A 24,604-nucleotide genomic window follows, 5' to 3' on the forward strand; every position below is an offset into this window, starting at 1 on the left:
GAGACATCTGTCACAACCTCAGTTGTTAAGAGACTAGTCATAACCATCATGTAACTTCTTCTGAAGTGGGAAATTGTAGAAGATATAAAGACCATGACTTTCAGCCTCCATTTGAGGAGCTATAAACTTCAATAGAAAGTTCACCAAGATTTTGAAAAATGTAATGAGCTGTTCTTTTTAATGCCAGAAAAAAGGAAATATATTAAATATACTATTGATGGGGACACCTATTGACTACAAATGAAATAAAATAAATGTACTTTTTGACCTGACTGCCTCATACTGTCTGAAGTGTAGTCTGCAGCATTCTACTCAAAAACCAAGTGTGGCTTCAGTTTGAAAGAAGCTGCAAATCTGTTACACAAAAACAGGGGTTAAAGATGAAGCAAGTGGATGCTTTTTAATGAGTATGGTCCAAATGGGTAGCTATCACGAACCTATGCTCCATTCAGGTGGGCAAAAGTCATGTTTTCAAAGCAGATGAAATGCTTACACCACATAAAAAAATTACACAATGTATTCATCAGCATCTGTGAATTATTGCAGGAACAATTGGAACATCACCATTGCATATGTAACAGAATGGTGCATATTAAGAGTACAGATTTCACACATACTTCAGGCTGAAATTTGTAGCTGCTGAAATGAAGACCTCAAAGGCAAAGTAATGATGACATCACAATATGCACAAACCAAGAACTGCATGTGGGTTTATTTTACATTTGAGAAAACAGTGGATTTCATTGCGTGAACCAAAAAGGTACTGTACAATATTAATGATAAAACATCAAAATGTATAATTCATAGTGCATTGTTTGCTTTATTTTTATTTATTTTGTCAGATAGCTCCTTTGAGTACATGCATCTAGGAAGATGCAGGTGCCAGTAAAATTTCTCTATTTAACTCAAGCTGCAGGAACTCAATTTTATTCAAAAAGTGTGTTTTTACATTATATACACAGAAATTGAATATAAAATGACAATATAAAAAGTTAAGAGAAAGCATACAGCCAGAAGGTACAAAGGAAGTTGAACAATTTAAAATGGTACAATATGCAACATGTACTGTTTTTTTTTAACCTAAGCTGATGCTGGCAATTTACAAGGATCAGAATCCAACACTTGCCCCATTTTTTTGTTGTTTTGTTTCATTTTCATGTACCAATGCAGCACACTATAGAAAGATCAGCCTGTACCAAAGCTTACATTTGTAAATAACTATAAACTGCAGTATCTTACAGGAAAAAGAAATAACTTTTTTACATTTTTAAAATAACTTGCATACTTTTTATGCCAGTCAAGTGGCAATGTTCAGCATTCAGAGGGTTTGGGCATAGTGGCAAATTGGTTTGTGATTTTTATTTTTTAAAACATGGGTCATCGTTCTCTAACTCCTTGAGCATTTAATCACTTTTTATAATTGTTCAAGAAAGGCATGCATCTTTTCTTTGCAAATCAAGACTGCATTTTTTGGGGGAAAAGGCTTTTTGACATTTAAATATAAGTGAATTTGACCCAGTTATATTAGGATGAAATGCCTTTTTTAAAAAAAAAAACCACACACCTTCTTTTGGGAAAGGCACAGAATACTATTATAGTCCTCAGAGGGTTAAAAACTGACACTACGGGGTTCTGTGACCTTTATTGTCATGGCAACTTTGTAATTTTAGAATGTCTTTTTGTTATTGTTCTTTGTGTCTTTCTTTACGGCTAAATTAATGTCTCTCAATAGTGTCTCCCACTATAGTCTACAAAAGATAGCTTAACATCAAGGACATATGTTGAAAATAAAGGTCAGACTTTGACTCACAGAAAAAGAAGGGGGGGGGAAGGAAAGGGGAAAAAAAGGTTTTAAAAACATGCACAGATCAGACAAAGAGCATATAAATATAACTACAAAAGTATGTAAGAAAAACCAAGCTCCAGATAGGCAGTTCAGCAACAAAAGTAAGACTGATTTCAGAGGCTCAGATCAGGCCTAGTGCAGTACTATGAAGTATAGTGCAATGTTCCTGTGGTCACTTGCATACCTGGTTGCTTACCTGGACGCTAATGTTTTTCTAACTCAGTTACATAGATCAGATGATCCTCGGGGGACTTCCCATGTGTTTTACTAAGGTGCAGTTTGACTGCATGCTTGCTTGCAAAAGTTCGATTACAGAGCTTACACTGGAATGTGGATCCTGAGTCCTCCTCGGCAATTCCAAGTGAGCCTAAAGTCTTATTTGAGAGGACCTTGGAAACATTCTGCTGTTCTTGTATCTGATTAAGGGGCAATTTGGACAGATCCTTCAAACTGAACCCTAAATGTGTCTCCAAGTGACTTATATATGTGGAAGCAGTCCTGAATTGAGAGGCACAATCATTGCAAAAGAAAACAGGATGACCTGTGTCCAAATTCTTTAAAAATTTAGTTCCACCTGTCCTCCTTAACTGATACTTCACATTGGCCAGCCAGTGGCTAATTGTGGTCATTGAAAGACCAGTAAACTTTGAGATATGAACCCGTTCTTGTGGGCCTAGGTCCGACATAATATATTTGCCTTCTGGTGTCTCCCTCAAACTGGAAGCAAACTGGGCTTGAAGGATGAGAAGATGCTGAGGGTTCCAGTTTGACTGCCTACCCTTCCTCTTGTGTACTGGAGACAGTTCGTCCAAAGCTTCTTCAAAGCTACTTCCATCTGCATCAGATTTTTCTGACACAGAAGATGGAGTCGAAGACTTGGGAGTCAAGCGCCCTGTGAGATTCTTTACCATGTCAGAAATATCCATTAGGGCACTTTCTCTTAGAGGAGATGAGACAGAATCAGTCACACTGGAAATCAGTGGTTTGGTTTTGGACTTTGTTAAATCAATAGGCTGATCGCTGTTCTCGTAATAGTACCGGTCAATAGCCTCAGCTTGCTTGGCCGGAGTTGTAGGGTAAATAGGTTTGTCCAACATGCTGTTACTAATTTTATATAACATGGCCAAAGGATCCAAAGAAGGACTTACAGGATTAGAGACTTTTCCTAAGTGGGTATTCATGATGGATTGCAAAGCACTCAGTGGGTTAATGAATGATTGCTCTGGTGAATGATCTGTAATGATGCCTAAGTTATTACAGCCATTTGTGACTTTTGCTTTAGGTGGTTCAGTACCATTAAGTGCATGCGGGTCAGCTAGAACATCCTTTTTGACCTTCTGAACCTCAGTCTCAAGACTCTGTTTTTGCTGTTGTGGCTGCTGATGTGGTAGTTGTTGTTGTTTGTTGCTTTCCTCTGATTTTGGAAAGTCTTTGCTTTCCTTAGGAGCAGGGGACAATGGCTTGACTGGAGAACATTTTTCTTTCTCTGAAGGCTTTTCTTCTTTTTTAATATGGATTTTGCCCGTGACCTTCTCTACTAGCTCTTCCATGGCAGAAACATTACTTTTATGAGGAGGGGGTGTCAGATTGCCTGGTGAATGGATTAGCGCACTGTGTTCTGAAGACAATGATTTAACACTGCTAGCATATGATGGCTGAATCTGAACGCTCTGCACAGTTGGCTGAAGGGATTTAACGGTTCCTGGAAGCTGATAAGCTGCATGAATGCTAGGGTAGCCTCCCCAGGAAGGTGCTCCATTTTGAGCTTTGCTTATAGCTGTGGTCACTGTGTTCTCCAGAGATTTCAATATGTCAATTCCACCTTTTGGACTTTCATCTAGATCCTCTTCTCGGAGGTACTGATATACAGCTATTGGCTCAAATTTTTCTGCAGAGTCCTCATTTTCTTCTTTAATTTTTTTGTCTGTTTCAGTAACAATTACCTGTTCTTTTTCTGGCTCCTTCTTTTCTTCAGACGTTGTAGATCCAGCAGGAGAATCTGGCTGCTTTTTAATAGTTGTAGCTGGTAATCTTGTATGAGTGGTAGGTGGCAAAGGTATGGACTGTATCTTTTCTTCAACTACGGGGTCCAGTACTAGCTGTTTTCCTTTCTTAGAGGCCGAATTAGTTACTTTCAAAAAATGTCCTGTGACCATCATGTGAGCAGTCAGCTGCTGCAAAGTGTCATGAGAACTGCCACATTCCATGCATTTTAATATCTGAGCTTTGCGGGCCTCAAACTGCCAAGTGTAGCTAGCACCATTTTGATAGCCATAGCGATTATTGGGAGTTACATATGGATTGACAGTTTTCTGATCCTTTGCTGCTTCACTAAGCGTCGTTTCTGAAGTGATTGCTGTTGGCTCAGGTGAGCAAGGTGAAGCCAAGTCCTGAAGTGCTCGTTTTTTTGTAGAAGGCACCAGTTTGGTGATGGCTGGTACTGGTTCCTTCAGAGGCACTTTCTGGTAATGCTTTGTTTTTATCATATGGACACTCAAGTCTTGTAAAGATTCAAATGAATGACCACAGTACATGCATTTTAGTACTTTCTGGGCATCCTCTTTGCCTTCCATTTCCATAAGTGATCGCTTTCTGGGCTTTGACCACCGTTTGGTTTTTTCAGATTCTTTATCTTGGTTGTCATCCCGGTAATGTCCAGTTTCATTCATGTGCACTGTAAGCTCTACCAGTGTGTCATACGCTGCACTACAGTCTTTGCATCGGAATTTACTGGCACCAGTGAACACAGAACCATACAGTTTATTGTTTTGCCGGTAAAGTTGAACTGTGCTGAACAGACTGGGCTCTGGTAGAAGTCCATATGATGAGGTCTGTTGCAGAGTTTTTGCCAAAGCCGCTTGATGCCAGTCATAACCTGAACTGCCACTGCTACTGTTACTAGTACTACTGATGCTTGTAGTGGTAGTAGTGTTGGTACTGGTACTGGCACTTGTATTTGGGGTACTGATACTAGTGGTGCTGTTAGTGGTGCTTTCTTTCTGGCTGTTTTCATTATTCTTTGATTTTTTTAAATCTAAAGCTAAACCAGACCAACAAGATTCTGACAGTAAGTTTGCATACACGGCTTTTATCTGTGCTAAGCTGTCCTGTGGGTAGGAAGCATTGTCCAAGCACTTGTGATCTTCTTTCTCTTCTTTAGAGGAAGTGCTTTTGAAATGAGCCAGTTGGTCACTGTTTTCACTGAATGGTGAACCATAACCTGCATCTTGATTTGTTGCTGTGCTGACTGGAGAATTCTGGTAACTCTGAGCCTCCTTGATCTCTGTTTCATCATGGCCCGTGTACTCAGTTTCTTGAAGGTCTAGAGGTAGCCCATCATCCTCCCCGCTTGCTTCATCAATTTCTGCTGCTTTCAGTTCTTCTTCAGGAACATAAGCTTGAAAGAAAGAGAAGAAGAGAGAGAGAGAGAGAGAAACAAAAACAAAAGAACCATTAAAGAATGTAGCCATTTTTCCACACTGTAACTATTACAATAAATGAGGGTTATATTCATAGCTTTTAGTTCTGTGTGGTAATATACCTTCTCAAATCAAGGCATTCCCTCTACAACTAAACAACTGCATGACACATCAGTAGGATTAATGTTTTACCAGCAAAATAACCCAGTCTGACTGAAGCTAAAATACATTCTTCAGTTACTTATTATGATATAATTACATTACAATTTTGCTGTTCTGGAATAAATAATCTGAGGATTATGGCTTCAGTTTATTTACTCATTTACCAGATTGCTAAATGGATGGGTTATTGTATTTTTTTCACAATAATAGAAACTTATTCAGTTTAATTTCAATATATTACGTTCAACAATCCACTCTATGCAACACAGGATGACTATAAAGTTCTATGAAAATAGAGTAAAAATTTTTTAAAAATCATATTAGAGTTTAAATTAAATACTAATTATTAAGTATTGTTATCATTAAGCATTAGATATGCCTATATTATTAATAATACAATGCAATTTTTTCCTTCATATTTTTCCCCAATTTTTCTTCTGAATGGTGCTGTTTTTACTTTATGGACTGAATCTGTAGCTCAAATAAATTCTAATTTTGTATTTAAAATTAACCCAAGTTAACTGGATGAGACAATCTATCCATAAAATACAATATAAAGGATCAACCTGGTAAAAGGCATACAACTAAGTGTTTGAACAGAAGTAACAATAGGTACTAGGCAACTAAGTTTTCTTAACACATTATTGGAAGATAGAAATACATGCTAAAATATTAACAGATAAGTATTATTTTTACTGACATTTCTATTATTATAATATGTATCCAGGAATTATTTAGGTTCCAAAGTTACATACAAAGAGCATAAAAATTGCCTCCATTAATTGTCACACTAACCATATAGCAACATTACAGAATAATTCCATTGGACAAATACTGTGTTCCTTTAGAACAGTAACATAAGAATACTAATTAGTGTTAATACTCCAATACTCCAATTAATACCAATTATTTATTAATAGCTAACTATATAGCAGTAATTGGCACAAACAATAGAAAAGGCTTGAATCCTCAACTTTTACAAAAGATGGTGGAATTCTAAAAATTGGTAGAAGAACTATTGTGAAAGATCCCTTTCAGTCTGGATTCAGGCCAGAGTATAGGATGGAACAGCATTGGTCACATTCTTCAATGACCTCTGACAGGAGCAGGATGGAGATAGTGCATCTCTCCTTGCTCTTCTTGACTTCTCTATGGATTTTGATACCATCGATCATGTGTATCTTTCTGGACTTGCTCTTGAAGTTTGGGGTGGGTAGCATAAAGTTGTGCTGGTTCTCCTCCTTCCTCTAGGGCTGGTTTCACTCAATGTCAATGAGAGACGGAGAGACGTTCAGTCCTCAGCCCCTACTTTGTGCAGGGCCACAGAGCTTAGTCCTTCTCTTCAGTTTAACTGGGTGCTGGATGAGGTCATTCAATGGTTTGGGTTGAGGTGTCATCAATAAGTGGATGACATTTGTAGCTCTACCCTTAGCTTCCTCAGTGATGCCTACCTCATATATGGAGGCTGTGGGAACCTGATGGGGTACAACAGGCTTCAGATCAACACAAACAAAACTGAATAGTTTGGGTCCACCTTCTGCTACTGGGTGCCTTCCATTGTTGGCCTTGGATGAGTGGCACTGCCTCAGACATTGAATATTCTGGAGTAATGATTCCAGCCCGAAAAACCCATAATTGGATTGTGCTCTAGCTGTCCTAGAACAAAATTCTGCTTACTATCTCTTATTACCTTGTGACCTGCAATCAAGATTATTACAATGCACTCTACAGGAGTTGCATTTGAAGAGCACTCAGAAGCTTTAGCTGGTGCAGAATCAGAAACACGGGTGGTAAATTGTTCCAGTTTTTTGGCCCATATAACAACACTGCTTTATGAGCTGCATTACTTGCCAATGTGCCAAAGTACAATTCAAGGGTTTGGTTGTTGCCTTTTCTGCCATAGCTCCAAGCTTGTGAAACATTCTCCCTCTGGATACAGGAAGGTCCACTATTGTAAGGCCCCGAAGACCGGGTTCTCTGCCCATGCCTGGGGCCTGAGAATGTGCAGGGATCCATTTCTTGGTTATGCTAGAGATTTCCCTAAAAGCTTCCCTTTAATTTACAATATAGTTATATCCAACTAACTAATTAACTACCACATAACAAAGTACTCGCTGCAGTTAACAGTAAAATAAAATTCTACACACAATACAGTTAAACTATCCCAAGGCAATAAAACCAATACAAAAAGCAGATTAATGTATGTTTAGATTGAACGTTGAAAAAAGATCCCAACAAGGTACACAGATTGATATAGGGTAGCAATTCTTCAGGGTAGTCCAGACTGGGAAACCAAAACCAAGAATACTAATATGATATTTATTATAAGGTTATAATAACAGTCTTGCAAGTCTGAAACATTCCCCTCCTTCCCAGTCTTTATGTTCCAGAGAATTAGGGAGGGTCAATTTTGAAATGCTTTCTTCACTCCTGTTTCTACTCTGGACCCAGATTTCTTTTATCACACCACTGTCTAGGTTGAAACGTTTTCTCCTGTCTCTTAAGTTCTATCACATCCCATTAAAAATGGCAACATCCAATAATTCCCAAACACTTTCCAAAACAATTATGTCTTGACCAGTTTCTGAAAGAAAAAAATAGGAAGTTATACAGGAATTATTAGAGAGTAACCTATTGGTAGTCAGCATGAGGCTTGCAATATGTAATATAATTACAATATGTAATATAGTTTTTTTTTCTTTTTTTTCTTTTTAAGTCAATGCTTCTGGCTGCCTAGACAACTCCCTGCAGTTTTTTGGGCCAAATATCAGAAGTGATTTGCCATTGCCTTCTTCCTAGGGCTGAGAGAGAGTGACTGGCCCAAGGTAACTCAGCTGGCTTTGTGCCTAAGGCTAGACTAGACCTCACAGTATCCTTCTTTCTAGCCTGATGCCTTAACCACTATACCAAACTGGCTCTAACGTAGATTTAAAATGTGTAATTACAATATGCAGTATAGATTTGAAATGCATCTTATTCATTTACTATCATATTTGTATGGCTGCTCATCTTGCAAGACATCTTATTGTATACATAATTCTGTTTGAATTCTAAAACGTATTAGGTATGCCTTATATGGTATGTGTCAGTATTAAACCGCATATTATAAAACTGGTTTGTTTCAACAATAAGAAACTAAGTTTCAACTAACAAAAATTGAATGTTTCTAATCACTCCATAACTTTATGGTAAAAAAAGAGGAAAAGACTGGATTTGCTACCTGCTCATTTCAATCCCAACAGACTATGTATTTTACAATTGTTTTAGAATGGCTAGCCAGGCTGTTAGCCAATCTAAATTCAACTACAAAACATTTAAATAAGGGGGGAAAAGCTATATGTATATATCTTAGGCAAGAATGACATTTTATCTGTGAATATAAAACTCAGAATTATTCTGATTATGTGCATGAAAGAAACCGCTAATGAACCAATGGGATTTACTCTAATATAAATATATAATTTTTGGGGGGGATTTGAATTGTTCTTTATTTAGTCAATACTTTGGGAAACATATAATATTTATTTGGTCGACAATATGTTATAGGAGGAGAGACAGTACTGTAATAAATATTAGACCTTAGTCCTGACTAATATAAATAATTATAAATTTATTGAAGTCCATTTTTAAATCCTGTAGTGTAACCTTGGGCAGATATTCAGGGCCAAGATTATTAAAATTGTCACCCTGATCAACAATCAAATGACCCCTCAGGAATATAAATATAGTGGCAACATCAAAGAGGTCTGGGGTCAGCATAGGTAGGCCAGACCTGCCAAGACTGATATCGCTTGCAACCCTTTCATTAATGCCTCATTTTTTTAATGCTTTATACAATAGACAGAAAGCAGACAATGAAAGATTTACGAAGTGGCAACAGCTATTTTACTTATTTGTTTCTTACTTTCCAAAATACATTACTCATTTTGATAAGAAAAAAAGGCTTAGCATAACAAATTGCAGTCCATTCCTATAAAACCTGATCCTATGGTTTAAGTGATTAAAACACAATGTGCTCAAAATATTTTTTTCAATGCTGTTAGTGCTGGAAAAATGACTTTTGTTCCTGGAAAAAAAGAAACAGAAGAAGTAATAAGGATGGTGTTGTAGTCAGATACAGTAAAGGCTTTTAAAGAATGGCCCAGTTAAGACCACTGGGTCCAAGGTCTAAACACTACCAGCTGCACCATTGCTTGATTTTAAATAGCGTGCATTATTCTATTAATAAGCTACAATTAAACAGAAATGGTAAAACTAAACATGACAGGTTGTTTCAGAATTTTGCCTCCTACTAAGGTTGGCCTGTGGCATTGAGCCTCCTACCAATCTATGACGCAGATGTCATGCAACAATTTTAACAAGAGTGGTCTGCAGTTAAAAATAAAACAAGAGATAAATATTTAAAAGTGACAAGCATAAAGCAAGCAATGACATATCCAAGTTGATTATCAAACTTTGCTATTGTGTTGCCACCTGGTGAAATGATACAATCTAACCAAAATTACATATTTATTGGAATCAAACTATTCTTTTTAACTAACAAATGTGATATTCATGAGCAGATGGTCACTATATCAAAATACATTTATTCTAAGGGCCCACTGAAAAAAAAGTCTTATATACACCTAAGTATTGTCCTAACTTTAGATTCAAAATATGAATTGTTACCACGGGAAGATTAAATAACAGATATATGATTCTACCAGAAGCAAACAGAACTGGATGGATGAAGAAGAAAAGAATCAGCAGGCGTAGCTACCAAACCAAACAATTTTACTTTTATAACTGGGTGATTTTTTTTTTAAAAAAAGTATTAATTGTTCATTTTGTTTTTTACTTTAAAAAGATTATCAACAGTATAAATCTACTTAAACCGTATTGAACTCAGTGGCTATACACTGATGTACATTCACCTGAAAGTGAGTTCCACTTAACTCAATAGGACTTTCTACTAAATAGGGGTGTGTATGTCTGTACATAATTTCATTGTTAAATCTTTTTAAATATATTTTTTTCTTAGAAGCATATGCTAAAATTCGTGATATTCCCATCTGACCCATTTCTCAGTAGCATTCAACATTTCTGAAAACTGCCTGCCAAAAATAAGAGGCCCCTTTCTCCCCTTTCATTTACCAGTATTCTGCAGTATTTATTTTTCTCTCCACTGAATTCCCCTTTTCCCCAAATCTCATTTTATTTTATTGAAAGGACATTTTAATGTGATTTCTAGTAATAATGGAAAAGTTCTTCAAATAATATAACATTAAATAATACCAAAGCTAAAAATATAAACATCTAGGAAAAGGAAGACAAATTAGTATCTTTCCAACTGGAATGCTTTTGTAGGCTTCAGACTGCCATGTGCTAGTATACTATATTCTAACAAAAATCTATAAAAAAATTATTTATAAATCCAGCTTTATGGTTATAGTTCATCAAAAGTTATTCTGAGTCTCTATTCTATCCTTCACCTCATTCTACATTATCCCATTCTGTAGATTTTGTGATTCATATACTTGATCAGCAACCTGGCATTTTTGGTTGAGAAAGGCAAAGGAGAACTTGTCCACTCTTGCTTCCAAATTATATCTTTATTTAAAATGAGATTGTCTCTGTTAGTTTTGCTTCATTATTCTATTAGATCAAATTCAAATGTTTCTTTTTTTTATTGAAAAGTTTTATCATACATTTTATCTTTAACAAACCCCCCTACCCCTCCCCTATCCCTCCCTCCTTACCCCTCACCCCCCGACTTCCCAGAGCTAAGTACAAGGTATAAAAAACAAAAAAAAAAGAATCATAAACAACCATATGCTAACAACCGTAAACTCTAAAATCTATCACTCTCTAGCTCATATAGGATAACTACAAACACTATTAATATAAAATATATAAAAATATATATAAAAAAAGAAAGGGAAAAAAAGGAAGACTTATTCAAATGCTACATGAAACTTCTTAGTCCCGTATTTGCAAATTCAAATGTTTCTTAATAAATATTTCACACAGAACCAACCGTGTATTAGAACCAAGTGAACTTGAGAAAAAAGCAAAAAAAAAAATCGTTATTTATTCCTTCTCCTACACATTGCTAAAAATGCCTCTGCCCAACAGATTCCGTTTCAACACAGAGGGCACAACTATTTGCCAAAGGGAGAGAAGGTAACCTTCTGCCTTACATTATGCTAACTTAGAGCAAAGGACCAAAAGATTACTGTTACACTACAGTATGTTAGCCACAAACATTGATACACTAAGATCATTACTCTGAACGGGCATCCCCTCACTTAAATAAGGAAAACCTACAAACCTGACAAAAACTTTGTCTATGTTTATTTAATTCACAATTTTTGTAACCCAAAATCTACAATAAAACAAAAAATAGACATAAAATTGATAGAAATCACCCAATTATAACCAAAAACATTCAGTCGTGATTAAAAACACAGTGGAACATTTTTGAATGTATTTATATTTGTATTTATATTTGAGTATACATCTAAACATTTCCATTTAGATATAAAAAACTGACTGATTAATCAATGATTATATTTATACTTGCACATCCCCAACAAGCCAGTTCAGACCTTAGGATCAGAAAATGCTGCATTTATCATGGACTATTATAGCAATATGAATTTACAAGGTTTTAAAAATGTATTGTCTCTAAAAAATCTACATTTTTATGTTTAGTACCTCATGCTGAATACCTATGATTCTAATATTGCAACAGCATATGAACTAAGCATATTTGAGTCTTTTCAGCAACATTTAGTATAAACTTTACAACAAAAATATTACTGTTCTAGAGACTGTGAAATTTAGTTCTGATTAACATACATAAGACCACATTTTCTGAACAAGAATAAACATTTCTACTCTGTTAAGATTTTTTAAAAATCTATAATACATCTATTTATCATCTATAAAAGCAATGCAAAGAGAAAGAATTTGTATCACTGATTTCCTGAACAATATTATGTCTACAGATATTTGCATAGACTGCTTCTTTTTTGGAATCTATAAAGAACATCAAACATCAAACCCTACTCATGGACAGATTGTTCATCTCTCAGTCGGCCTTGTAAGATATTATCCTACCCTTCTGTAGCTAACTGCACTTTTTTTTAACTATTATTAGTTTCAAGATAAACCGATTTTTCTTAATGAAAATATTTTCTTCTTCACTGTTTAAAATGCAGCCAGAAATACAAAATAAGTTTGATGCTCACTGACAAAAAGGAAAAACAAGTCAGGCCTTGAGACTGACTTTTTGTGGTTTTAATCCCTTTCCATTTAAAAAAAATTATTTGGGTTACTTGATTTTTTCTACAGACATTATAAAGTACAAAGGATTAAATCGTTAAGCAGTATTTCTATCCATGTTTGAGAAACACATTTCCTGTCAGCTAAATGTATTATACAACTTTTTCATACTATACCAATGCAGAAATATAAAGAAGTAAACACAGAGACTAAGTAATATTATAATTCAATTTGTCATGATAAATATCACCAAAATTTGCTTCAATATCACTGATGTATATTTGTCAGTGGAAAATACAACACTTAGTTTTCACATTTTTGCAATGTTAATATCAGTAATGTTAACAAAAATAATATACAGTGTTTAAGGTCACTGTTTTAAGCCCCCAAAGAAGAAAATGTAGCAAAAAAATTTAGATTTTTTAGAATTTATTCAAACTAGCATTTTAGCATTTTGCCTTAAATGAATCCCTGTCTTGCATGAAGCCAGCTAATACAGTATTAGATAAAATAAAAGATAGTTCTGCATTAAATTGCTAGCATCTGAAAACACCAAAGAGGTCAACTAATAATTTAATATTGTGATGAAGCATTTCCCACTGAATATTTTTCTTTGGTCCCTGTGTTTCGATAATTTTTTTAAGAGCTTGATATACATCTGTGATCAGTAATCACAAGAGAACATATCTAGATTTATTCTGATTTTAAAATGCCTAAAAATATGGTTACAGTACATTCTATATTACAATGTACAATAAACCTAAGAACCCCTGTTTCTCTGAATTTTCAGAAGAGGGATATCCTACAAATTACAGCTATACAAGAAAATAAACTGGAGACCGAAGATACTTGTTTTTATTTTTCTATTATTTCATCATGTTAAAAATATGTGCATATATGACATGCCTTCTGGATACAAGTATCTCCCCAATGATCTACTGTTGTCTTTGAGCAGCATTAAAATTTTGCATTCCAATGAAAGCCAACAAGACACACTATATATTGTATTGTTACCAGTATAGCACCTTTAAGATTTGCTTCAGTAAAAAGATAATATACTGTAAATAAGTCAGCCCTTTGTCTGAAAAGCCAAAGCATAATGATTAAATAATAATGTTGGAGAAATCAAATTGTCTGATTAAAAGATATTAAATGCATCATCGTTTCTTAGTCAGTTGCACAAACACATGTGTCATGCTATTCTCTTATTTATATTAATCATATATTTTTCACAATTATGAACCAGGGAATATCAAAAGGAGGTACCCATAACCACTAAATTATTGGCATATTTAAGAGGGACTTCAGTAGGTTGCAGATTCCATTTGTTTTTAACTGTGCTTGATATAATTAGATTACTTCAGTATTATAACTAAGCCTCTACTTACAAATGCCTTTGTTACATACAATCCAGCTGAAGCTCGTCCAGACTTCTAAGGAACTTACAAGTAGGAGCATTCAATTTTCAGCAGTCTTAATTCTCACTGGTAAACAGTAAATGCAGAAACTGCAAAACCATGTCCTGCTGAATCAACTTCCTATCTTTAGCAAGGGAGGATTTTCAATGTAATGTATACAGTATACAGAACAATATACTGTAATTATTTATCACCATACAATATTTATCAACACCCTTTGCTATGGAATGCAAAGGGATCACTAGTAATACCCTATTATCAATTAACATTTAGGCTGGAAGACACTTAAAAGGCCATAAAAATATATAACTTGCATGAAAATCCCAAGATTAAAGCTATTTTTCTGTTGCTCTGAATATAAGAGAACCACTTTAAGAAAATCCTTCTAGGAGAGTACAGAATATAAATATATATACACACATGTAAATATATATCTGTAAAACAGTTCAGACTATTCATACGCAGTCTAACATCCAAAGCTCTGTATAATACAAGTCTTTGCAATTTAGCCCATTTAACAACATTGACCTCAAGGTTAATAAACTGGCTAAATCCCAAGCTTTCACCTTCAAGTACTTCATGGCTATAGAATCTACCTCAGAGTAACTGATTGATGGGTTTAGATAAAATTAAGCAGTTGTGTAATAATTTCAAGTTAAGATTATTAATGAACCAAAAGATATTAACAACGGACACAAATAAATCAATTGGTAACTTTTCTGTATTCGTTGTATTATGTCTATCACTTTTGTGGACATAATTTAAAGTTTCTGGGCATTTCTGTCTACTTTTCTATCCAAAAGACAACCTAAGTATCCAAATTAATCAAACTTTCTCTTCCTGACAATTGGCTCCCAAATGAGTCACATGTCAAAAAAAGTCAGCCAAATAAGCAAGACAAGTTAATAATGTCTATTTCAGACATGTCAAACACAAGGCCCGGGGGCCAGATCCGGCCCGCGAAGTGGTTTCATGTGGCCCGCAAAGCCATCCTGGAAACAGTGAGGGAAGGGCCCCCACTGCCTTGGCCCTGGCCCAGAGACCCTCCTTCTGCCAGAGACCCTCAGATCTGTCCCACTCCTGCCCAGGCCCCATAGGCACCCTTGATGCGAACAATGTAGAGCTGGCCATGCCCAGCCAGTAGGCCATACGCACTCTAGCCACGCCCACCCAGTAGGCCACGTCCACCCAGGCCATACCCATCCCGGCCCCCTGAGGGCAACCGCAATGCTGATGCGGCCCTCAATGAAATTGAGTTTGACACCCCTGGTCTATTTGAACTCTGTTTTAAATAGGTATATTATTCTAAGTTTCAGTTCAATCCTAGGATTCAGTCTGTGTGTGCATATATATAAAATAACTATCAAACAGTTTCTACAAAGTGGAAAAATACAGTACAATATAGCCGACTACTGATTTGAAAAGAGGAAATATGTCAAAATATAAGTACTCACAAAGTAATGCCAGAGTTCTACACTATCAGCAGTTTTTCTGCATAATAGGAATGCTTAAATCTGATAACTTCTCACCTCCTCCCTCTCAGTCCACCCTTTTGGTCTTTAGAGTTATTAGACTATATTTTTAAGTAGTGGGACAAGCAGCTTACACTCTAATGCTAATAGAAGGAATGGCTCTTGCTCTGTCAGATAAACCACACACACAAACATTTCTTTTAATGTTTTGATCACCAAAGAGAGCTGCATATTAATCAGACAATCCGCCACTCTACTGTCAATAATATTCTAACTAGGAAAAAAACCCAATCATTTTCATCCCTGCTGGCAACATTAGAGCATTTAACCTGTTTCCATTACTTATACAAATTACTGTTATAAGATAGGACAGATGTTAGAATCAAGCCACAAAACTGACTGCCATGCATTCTTTATATGGAGAAGAAGAGAGAAAGCTGTTAGAGCATGTTATGCCGCATCAATAATGCTCCCTCTGCTACTTGATTCATTAACTTCCACCATCAACATTTCACTTTCTTTCTGTGTTCCATCTCATCTAAGCTTATTTCATTTGGAAGCAAATAGTCTTTTTCAGCTATTTTATTTTAATCAGGTGCTCTCGAGGGTCAAAGGAAAGGAAAGCAGAGGGAACAAGAGAAAGAAAACCCAACATCCTGTCAAAAATGCTATTTCTCTAACAGAGATGATAAAAGAGAAGTCAGTTAAGATATTGGTACTCTAAGATGGCTGTCACTTTAGATAGAAGATGGCACAACTCACCTAGACAGGTGACACTCTGGTCAGGCAAAGGGTTGATACATTATTGAGAACATGAGAGATTAGGAACGACAAAGACTCTAGGCCCAGAGTGCCTGGGGCTTTTTAAATAGTAAAATCAGCAGGCGCATGAATTTCAGCCTCCATTTGCATTGCAGCCTCCATTTGCATCATCTCCAATTTGAAAAGAATCTCAGATAGTAGGGCTAGATGAGACATCTATCTAAGACCTTAGAGAGCCAATATTAGAATAGACAATCTCAGGCCAACGATCTGACTCAAACTTAAAGCATATTAAGTAGCAATAAAATATGCACTACAGGTTTAATTATTATAAGATTATTATGCATATATAGTGATAAAAACCAGGGCCGAATTCTACATCTTGATACTCTGAAGCCATATTTTAGAACGAAAATCTAAATTATGTATTTGAATACTTTGAAAAAAAGTGATGCTGTCACTGAACTCAATTATGAAATTTCCACTGTTGGAAGATTATAGATACCTAATGTTGCTATATCCCTTTCTTCTCCTTGCTACTTGTTTCATTATACTATGCATAATGAAGCAGTTCAACAACAGATTAATGCAAAATAATAATTAATAATAATAATAATAATAATAATAATAATAATAATAATAATAATAATAATAATAATAATAATAATAATAATAATACGGTTACAAATACCTAGGCATATTGGAAGCAGATAACATCTTGAATGGAAAAGTCAAAGAGTCAACACAAAACGAATACATCAGAAGAGTCCACAAAATACTAAAATCAAAATAATGCCATGAAAGCGAAGATACAAAAATCTACTGACAATCCAAATTGCCGACTTTGCAACAACAAAGCTGAAACTGTTTCACATTTAATATGTGAGTGCAGAAAAATCGCGCAAACTGATTACAAAACTAGACATGACCGAGTTGCTAAACTAATCCACTGAGCATTGTGTAAAAAATATGACTTGCCTGTGTCCAAAATGTCATGGGAACATAGGGTGGAAAAGGTTGTCGAGAATGAGAGGGTGAAGATCTTGTGGGACTTCCGAATACAGACAGTTCGCCATTTGGAACACAACATGCCAGGTATCACAGTTGTAGAGAACTGAAGTGTACAGCTGATAGATATCGCTGTACCAGGAGATGCCAGAGTTGAAGAAAAAGAACTGGAAAAAATTACGAAATACCGCAACCTGGCCATCGAAACTGCGCGATTATGGAAGAAACACGTAACAGTGATACCCATTGTCATCGGGGCACTGGGAACTATGTCCAAAAACTTTACAAACCACATCAAGAAATTGCAGCTTCCTGCAATAACTCCAGCAAAGCTAAAAAAAAACCTGCGCTACTTGGAACATCTTACATTTTAAGGAGATACCTGGTTGATACCTAGGATGCTGGCAGCAACCTGTGTCAACCATTAATGTCAGTCAATTTGAGTGTTCAGTTGACTGAGTTTTATGTTTTATGAATAAAAGTTTAATAATAATAATAATAATAATAATAATAATAATAATAATAATAATAATAATAATAATAATACAAAAATGCCAAATCCAATCTGCACATCTGGCTGACTGTGCGATGATCAATAATAATCCCCCAGTGAGGCACTACCTTGACGTGGTTGGAAAATGAGTGTTATGAAAGAGGTTCAACCATATTGGACAGGTCTCATCAGAGGAGTCAGACAAAGAGTGTCTCTCCCATAAAAAATATGGTGAGACATAAATTTCAGAATGTCATACCAGCTCGAATGTTGACCGGTTAACAAGGTCCGTGCTAGATGTTGGAGTTCCTGGATATCTGGTAAAAAATGGTTTACAGGATTCAGGACTGTTGGCTAAGCAACCAGGGCCAGCAGCTGCAGAACTACTGGAAGAAAACGTGTTTACCCATCGCAAATACAGTGATTGAAAACAAAGAAATAATGATCTGTTATTACAGATCAAGTCCAACAAGAAGAGGATATCTAAAACGAATGCACCCATTCTGGAAAGAACAACATCCAGAATCAGAAATAACAGAACAGGGACTAGCAGATCAATGCCGATTTATAATACGAAATAAAGTGTTCACAGAAACAGAATTGGACGAAATGCAAAGGTTTACCCAGGGCAAAGAAATCAAAGCCTTGCCAGAAGTAATTCAGAATGTAGAGGCAAGCCAGGGGGAGTTGGCAGTGAAGGAATCCAGCAGAGATATACAACTGTTCTCATTTGGAAACCGGGCACCTCTTCCTCAAGAAGAACAAAGCCCTCTAACTAAAGAAATAAAATTGAAACAAAGAATAACTGAGCATCTACAACAGCACAAAACCAACAGAATAAGGCTTCCTGCATTGAAGCTTGTTCCAAAGAAACAGCTAACACAAGCATTAAAAGATCTAAATACTGCAATATCAAGTATAAGCACCAATTCACTGCAAGAAGCAAACCAACTAATGTACAGAATAGCTGCAGTTATAACTGAATACCTGGGATGCAAAATCAACAAAGGAGAAAAACAAACAAACAGTGCACCACAAAAATGGAAGGTTAGACTAGAAAATAAGATCAGCAAGTTAAGATCACATGCAAGAAAGCTAGAACAGATGAAAGAAAAGAAGCTGAAGAACAAGACCAAAGAATACCTAATCAAGAAATACTACTTAGAAACAAGGAAGATCAAGGAACCACTGGAAATAATAAAGCAGCAAATAACAGCTGTAGCCAGTAAAATCAGTAGACACAAAGCTCGAATTGCTAATTATAGACAGAACCTCCAATTTCAATCCAATCAGAAACGTTTCTACCAATCCATCAATGGAGAAACTGCAATGAATCAGTCAGTACCTGACAAAGAAGAAACAGTACAGTTCTAGAAGCAGATATGGGATAAGTCAAAGAAACACAACAAGGATGTGGCTTGGTTAAAAAAGGTGGATGAAATAAAACAGAAGTTGAAATTAAAGAACCAACAAAAATGGTAGAAAAAAGAAAGATCAAAAATTGGTCAGCTCAGGTGAAGATGAACTGCATGGGTTTGGGTTGAAACATCTGTTATATACCCACTCATTGCCAAGCAGTTCAACAATATACCACAAGGAGGAGAAATTGAAAAGTGGCTAACAACTGGGAAAACCTACCTAATAATGAAAAATCCAGCAAAAGGGACAACACCAGGCAACAGGCTAATTACCTGCTTACCAACAATTTTCAAATTGCTAACTGGTGTGGTAGCTGATGCAATACAACAGCATCTAGTTGAAAACAATCTCTTTCCACCTGAACAGAAAGGAAACCGCCCCAATAGCAGAGGAACAAAAGATCAACTCCTAATAGACAAAGTGATCTTGGAAAACTGCAAGAAAAGGAAGACCAACCTGAGTGTGGCATGGATTGACTACAAAAATGCATTTGACTCTCTACCACATGACTGGAAATAACAGGAGTCAGTAGAAACATCAGAAAATTTGTGCAAAGATTGATGGCACAATGGAAGACACAGTTGCAGGTCAATGGTGAAAGACTGGGAGAGGTTAATATCAAGAGAGGAATATTTCAAGGAGATTCATTATGACCACCACTATTTGTTATTGCACTGTTTCCTCTGTCAACAATACTGAACAACTCAGGACATGGCTATCAAACATCAGAAACATCTGCCAGACTATCCCACCTCCTTTACATGGATGATCTGAAGCTGTATGGAAAAACATCATCTGAAATAGAATCGCTGCTGAACACTGTCTCTATATATAGCCAAGATATTGTAATGGAGTTTGGCTTGGACAAATGTGCCACACTTACTCTCAAACAAGGAAAAATAGTGAAAACTGAAGGAATCAAGATACCCCACAAAATAACATTAAAAGTCTGGATAAGGAAGACTACTACAAATACTTCGGTATCCTTCAAGCTGACAACTTCAAACACACTGAAGTCAAGAAAAAGATTAGAGGTGAATACATCAAGAGAGTGAAGAAGATCTTAAAGTCCAAACTCAATGGAGGAAATACCATGAAGACAATCAACACCTGGGCATTTCCAGTCATTAGATATACAGCTGGAATAGTGGACTGGACTCAAGCAGAACTAAAATCAATGGATAAGAAGACCAGAAAAATAATGACAATGAATCATGCCCTTCATCCACACAGTGACATTGACAGACTCTATCTAACAAAGCAAATAGGTGGACATGGAATGCTGCAAGTACAATAGATGGTTGAAGAAGAAAAAATGGCTTTGGAAGAATATCTGAAGGACAATGATGAAGATGCACTGAAATTAGTATATCAGGAAGGCTTACTGACTACTGGAGAGACCAAACTGGCCTACAAGAACGACCAAATGAAGAACAGAATAGAGGCATGGGAAGACAAAGCACTACGTGGCCAGTATATTTAAAAAAATAGCTGGGAAAGCAGATAACAACAAGACCTGGCAATGGCTAAGAGCAAGAAAATTGAAGAAAGAGACCGAGGGACTAATTCTGGCTGCACAAGACCAAGCCTTAAGGACAAATGCATACAAAGTCAAAATTGAGAAGACAGCAACAGACAGTAAGTACTGCCTATGCAAAGAAGCCCCTTCATGGATTACTGCCTTGTCGTGGCGAAGGGGCTTGCGTAATTCAATGAAGCTATGAGCTATGCCGTGCAGGGCCACCCAAGATGGACAGGTCATAGCAGAGAGTTCTGACAAAACGTGATCCACTGGAGAAGGAAATGGCAAACCACTCCAGTATCTTTGCCATGAAAACCCTATGGACAGTACCAAAAGGCAAAACGATATGACGCTGGAAGATGAGCCCCTCAGGTCGGAAGGCGTCCAATATGCTACTGGGGAAGAGCAGAGGGCTAGTACTAGTAGCGCCAGAAAGAATGAAGCGACTGGGCCAAAGCCGAAAGGACACTCAGCTGTGGATGTGTCTGGTGGTGAAAGGAAAGTCCGATGCTGTAAAGATTTTTTCTCCATAGGAACCTGGAATGTAAGATCCATGAATCAAGGAAAGTTGGACGTGGTCAAACAAGAGATGACAAGACTGAACATCGACATCTTAGGTATCAGCGAACTAAAATGGACAGGAATGGGTGAATTTAATTCAGATGACCATCAGGTATACTACTGCGGGCAAGAATCCCTCAGAAGAAATGGAGTAGCCCTCATAGTCAATAAAAGAGTAGGAAAAGCAATACTGGGATACAATCCTCAAAATGACAGAATGATCTCAGTTCGAATCCAAGGCAAACCATTCAATATCACAGTAGTCCAAGTCTATGCCCCAACCACCAGTGCTGAAGAGGAAGAAATTGACCGGTTCTATGAAGCCCTACAGCACCTTATAGAACTAACACCCAAAAATGATGTCCTTATCATCATGGGGGATTGGAATGCTAAAGTAGGAAGCCAAAAGATAACTGGAATAACAGGCAAGTTTGGCCTTGGAGTACAAAATGAAGCAGGGCACAGGCTGATAGAATTTTGTCAACAGAATACGATGGTCATAGCAAACACTCTTTTCCAACAACCCAAGAGACGGCTCTACACATGGACATCACCAGACGGTCAACACAGAAATCAGATTGACTATATGCTCTGCAGCCAAAGATGGAGAAGCTCTATACAGTCAGTAAAAACAAGACCAGGAGCTGACTGTGGCTCAGACCATGAGCTTCTCCTTGCAAAGTTTAGGCTTAAACTGAAGAAAGTAGGGAAAAGCACTAGGCCACTCAGGTATGAATTGAATCATATCCCTGTTGAATATACAGTAGAGGTGACAAATAGATTTAAGGAATTAGATCTGATAGACAGAGTACCTGAAGAACTATGGACAGAGGTTCGCGACATTGTACAACAGGTAGCAACCAAAACCATCCCAAAGAAAAAGAAATGCAAGAAAGCAAAATGGCTGTCTGAGGAAGCTTTGCAAATAGCTGAGGAAAGGAGGGAAGCGAAAGGCAAGGGAGAAAAACATAGATATGCCCAATTGAATGCAGAATTCCAGAGAATAGCTAGAAGAGATAAGAATGCCTTCTTAAATGAACAGTGCAAAGAAATAGAAGAAAAGAATAGAATAGGGAGGACCAGAGATCTTTTCAAGAAAATTGGAGAGATGAAGGGAACGTTTAATGCAAAAATGGGCATGATAAGGGACCAAAATGGCAGGGACCTAACAGAGGCAGAAGAGATTAAGAAGAGGTGGCAAAATTACACAGAAGAACTATACAAGAATGAGCTTAACGTCCCAGATAATCACAATGAGGTGGTTACTGACCTCGAGCCAGACATCCTAGAATGTGAAGTGAAGTGGGCCTTAGAAAAGCTGAGCAACAACAAAGCTAGTGGAGGTGACAGTATTCCAGCTGAGCTATTCAAAATCTTAAAAGACAATGCAGTAAAAGTGCTACACTCAATTTGCCAGCAAATTTGGAAAACTCAACAGTGGCCACAGGATTGGAAAAGATCAGTTTACATTCCAATTCCAAAGAAAGGCAGTGCCAAAGAATGTTCAAACTATCGCACCATTGCACTCATTTCTCATGCTAGTAAAGTCATGCTTAAAATCCTACAAGCTAGACTTCAGCAGTATGTGGATCGAGAACTACCAGAAGTACAGGCAGGATTTCGAAGAGGCAGAGGAACTAGAGATCAAATCGCCAACATACGCTGGATCATGGAGAAAGCTAGGGAATTCCAGAAAAACATCTACTTCTGCTTCATTGACTATGCTAAAGCCTTTGATTGTGTGGATCATAACAAACTGTGGCAAGTTCTTAAAGAGATGGGAGTACCAGACCATCTTATTTGTCTCTTGAGAAACCTATATGCGGGTCAAGAAGCAACAGTGAGAACTGGACATGGAACCACTGATTGGTTCAAAATTGGGAAAGTAGTCCGGCAAGGCTGTATACTGTCGCCCTGCCTATTTAACTTATATGCAGAGCACATCATGAGAAAGGCAGGGCTAGATGAATCAAAAGTTGGAATTAAGATTGCCGGAAGAAATATCAACAACCTAAGATACGCAGATGATACCACTCTAATGGCAGAAAGTGAAGAAGAACTAAAGAGCCTCTTGTTGCGGGTGAAGAAGGAGAGTGCAAAACTTGGGTTGAAACTTAACATTAAGAAAACCAAGATCATGGCATCTGGCCCTCTCAATTCCTGGCAAATAGATGGGGAAGAAATGGAGGTAGTGACAGATTTTATTTTCCTGGGCTCCAAGATCACTGCAGATGGAGACTGTAGCCAAGAAATTAAAAGACGCTTGCTCCTGGGGAGGAAAGCCATGGCAAATCTAGACAGCACACTAAAAAGCAGAGACATCACCCTGTCAACAAAAGTGCGTATAGTCAAGGCTATGGTCTTCCCAGTTGCAATGTATGGCAGTGAAAGTTGGACCATAAGAAAGGCTGAGCGCCAAAGAATTGAGGCCTTTGAACTATGGTGCTGGAGAAGACTCCTGCGAGTACCTTGGACTGCAAAGCGATCAAACCGGTCAGTCCTAGAGGAGATCAATCCCGACTGCTCTTTAGAAGGCCAGATCCTGAAGCTAAAACTCAAATACTTTGGCCACCTAATGAGAAGGAAGGACTCACTGGAGAAAAGCCTAATGCTGGGAAAGATCGAGGGCAATAGAAGAAGGGGACGACAGAGAATGAGGTGGCTGGATGGAGTCACTGAAGCAGTAGGCGTGAGCTTAAATGGACTCCAGAAGATGGTAGAGGACAGGAAGGCCTGGAGGAATGTTGTCCATAGAGTCGCGATGGGTCGGACACGACTTCGCAGCTAACAACAATGCAAAGAAGCTGAAGAAACAGTGGACCACCTGGTAAGCTGCTGCAAGAAGATTGCACAGACTGACTACAAGCAGCGGCATGACAAAGTAGCAACAATGTTGCACTGGAAGATCTGCAAGAAATATCATTTGCCTATAAGCAAGAACTGATGGGATCATAAAATAGAGAAAGTCATAGAAAATAATACAAGTTAAACTGCTCTGGGAATTCAGAATTGAAACAGACAAGCACCTGCAACATAACACCCCGGACTTAACAACTGTCGATAAGAAACACAAAAAAGTCTGGATAGTGGATGTGGCAGTGCCTGGAGACAGCAGAATAGATGAGAAAGAACTGGAGAAGACAACAAAATACAAAGACCTACAAATAGAAATAGAAAGACTGTGGCAAAGGCAAGCAAGGGTATTACCAATAGTAATAGGCGCCTTGCGTTCAATCCCAAAACAACTGAAGCACCA

General features: G+C 37.2%; 1 protein-coding gene across 1 annotated transcript in view; it reads right to left on the bottom strand.

Moving 5' to 3' along the window:
- Positions 1-730: 730 nt before the first annotated feature.
- TSHZ1 (teashirt zinc finger homeobox 1) overlaps positions 731-24,604 on the bottom strand; it is an 84,559-nt gene continuing 60,685 nt past the window's right edge. The window contains exon 2 of the mRNA XM_083357682.1: positions 731-5,243. Within this exon, the coding sequence (XP_083213808.1) occupies positions 2,050-5,243 (3,194 nt within the window). The 3' untranslated portion in view covers positions 731-2,049. The remainder of the gene's footprint in view (positions 5,244-24,604) is intronic.

Source organism: Vipera ursinii, assembly GCF_947247035.1.
Source record: "Vipera ursinii genome assembly, chromosome: 3".
NCBI lineage: Eukaryota > Metazoa > Chordata > Lepidosauria > Squamata > Viperidae > Vipera > Vipera ursinii.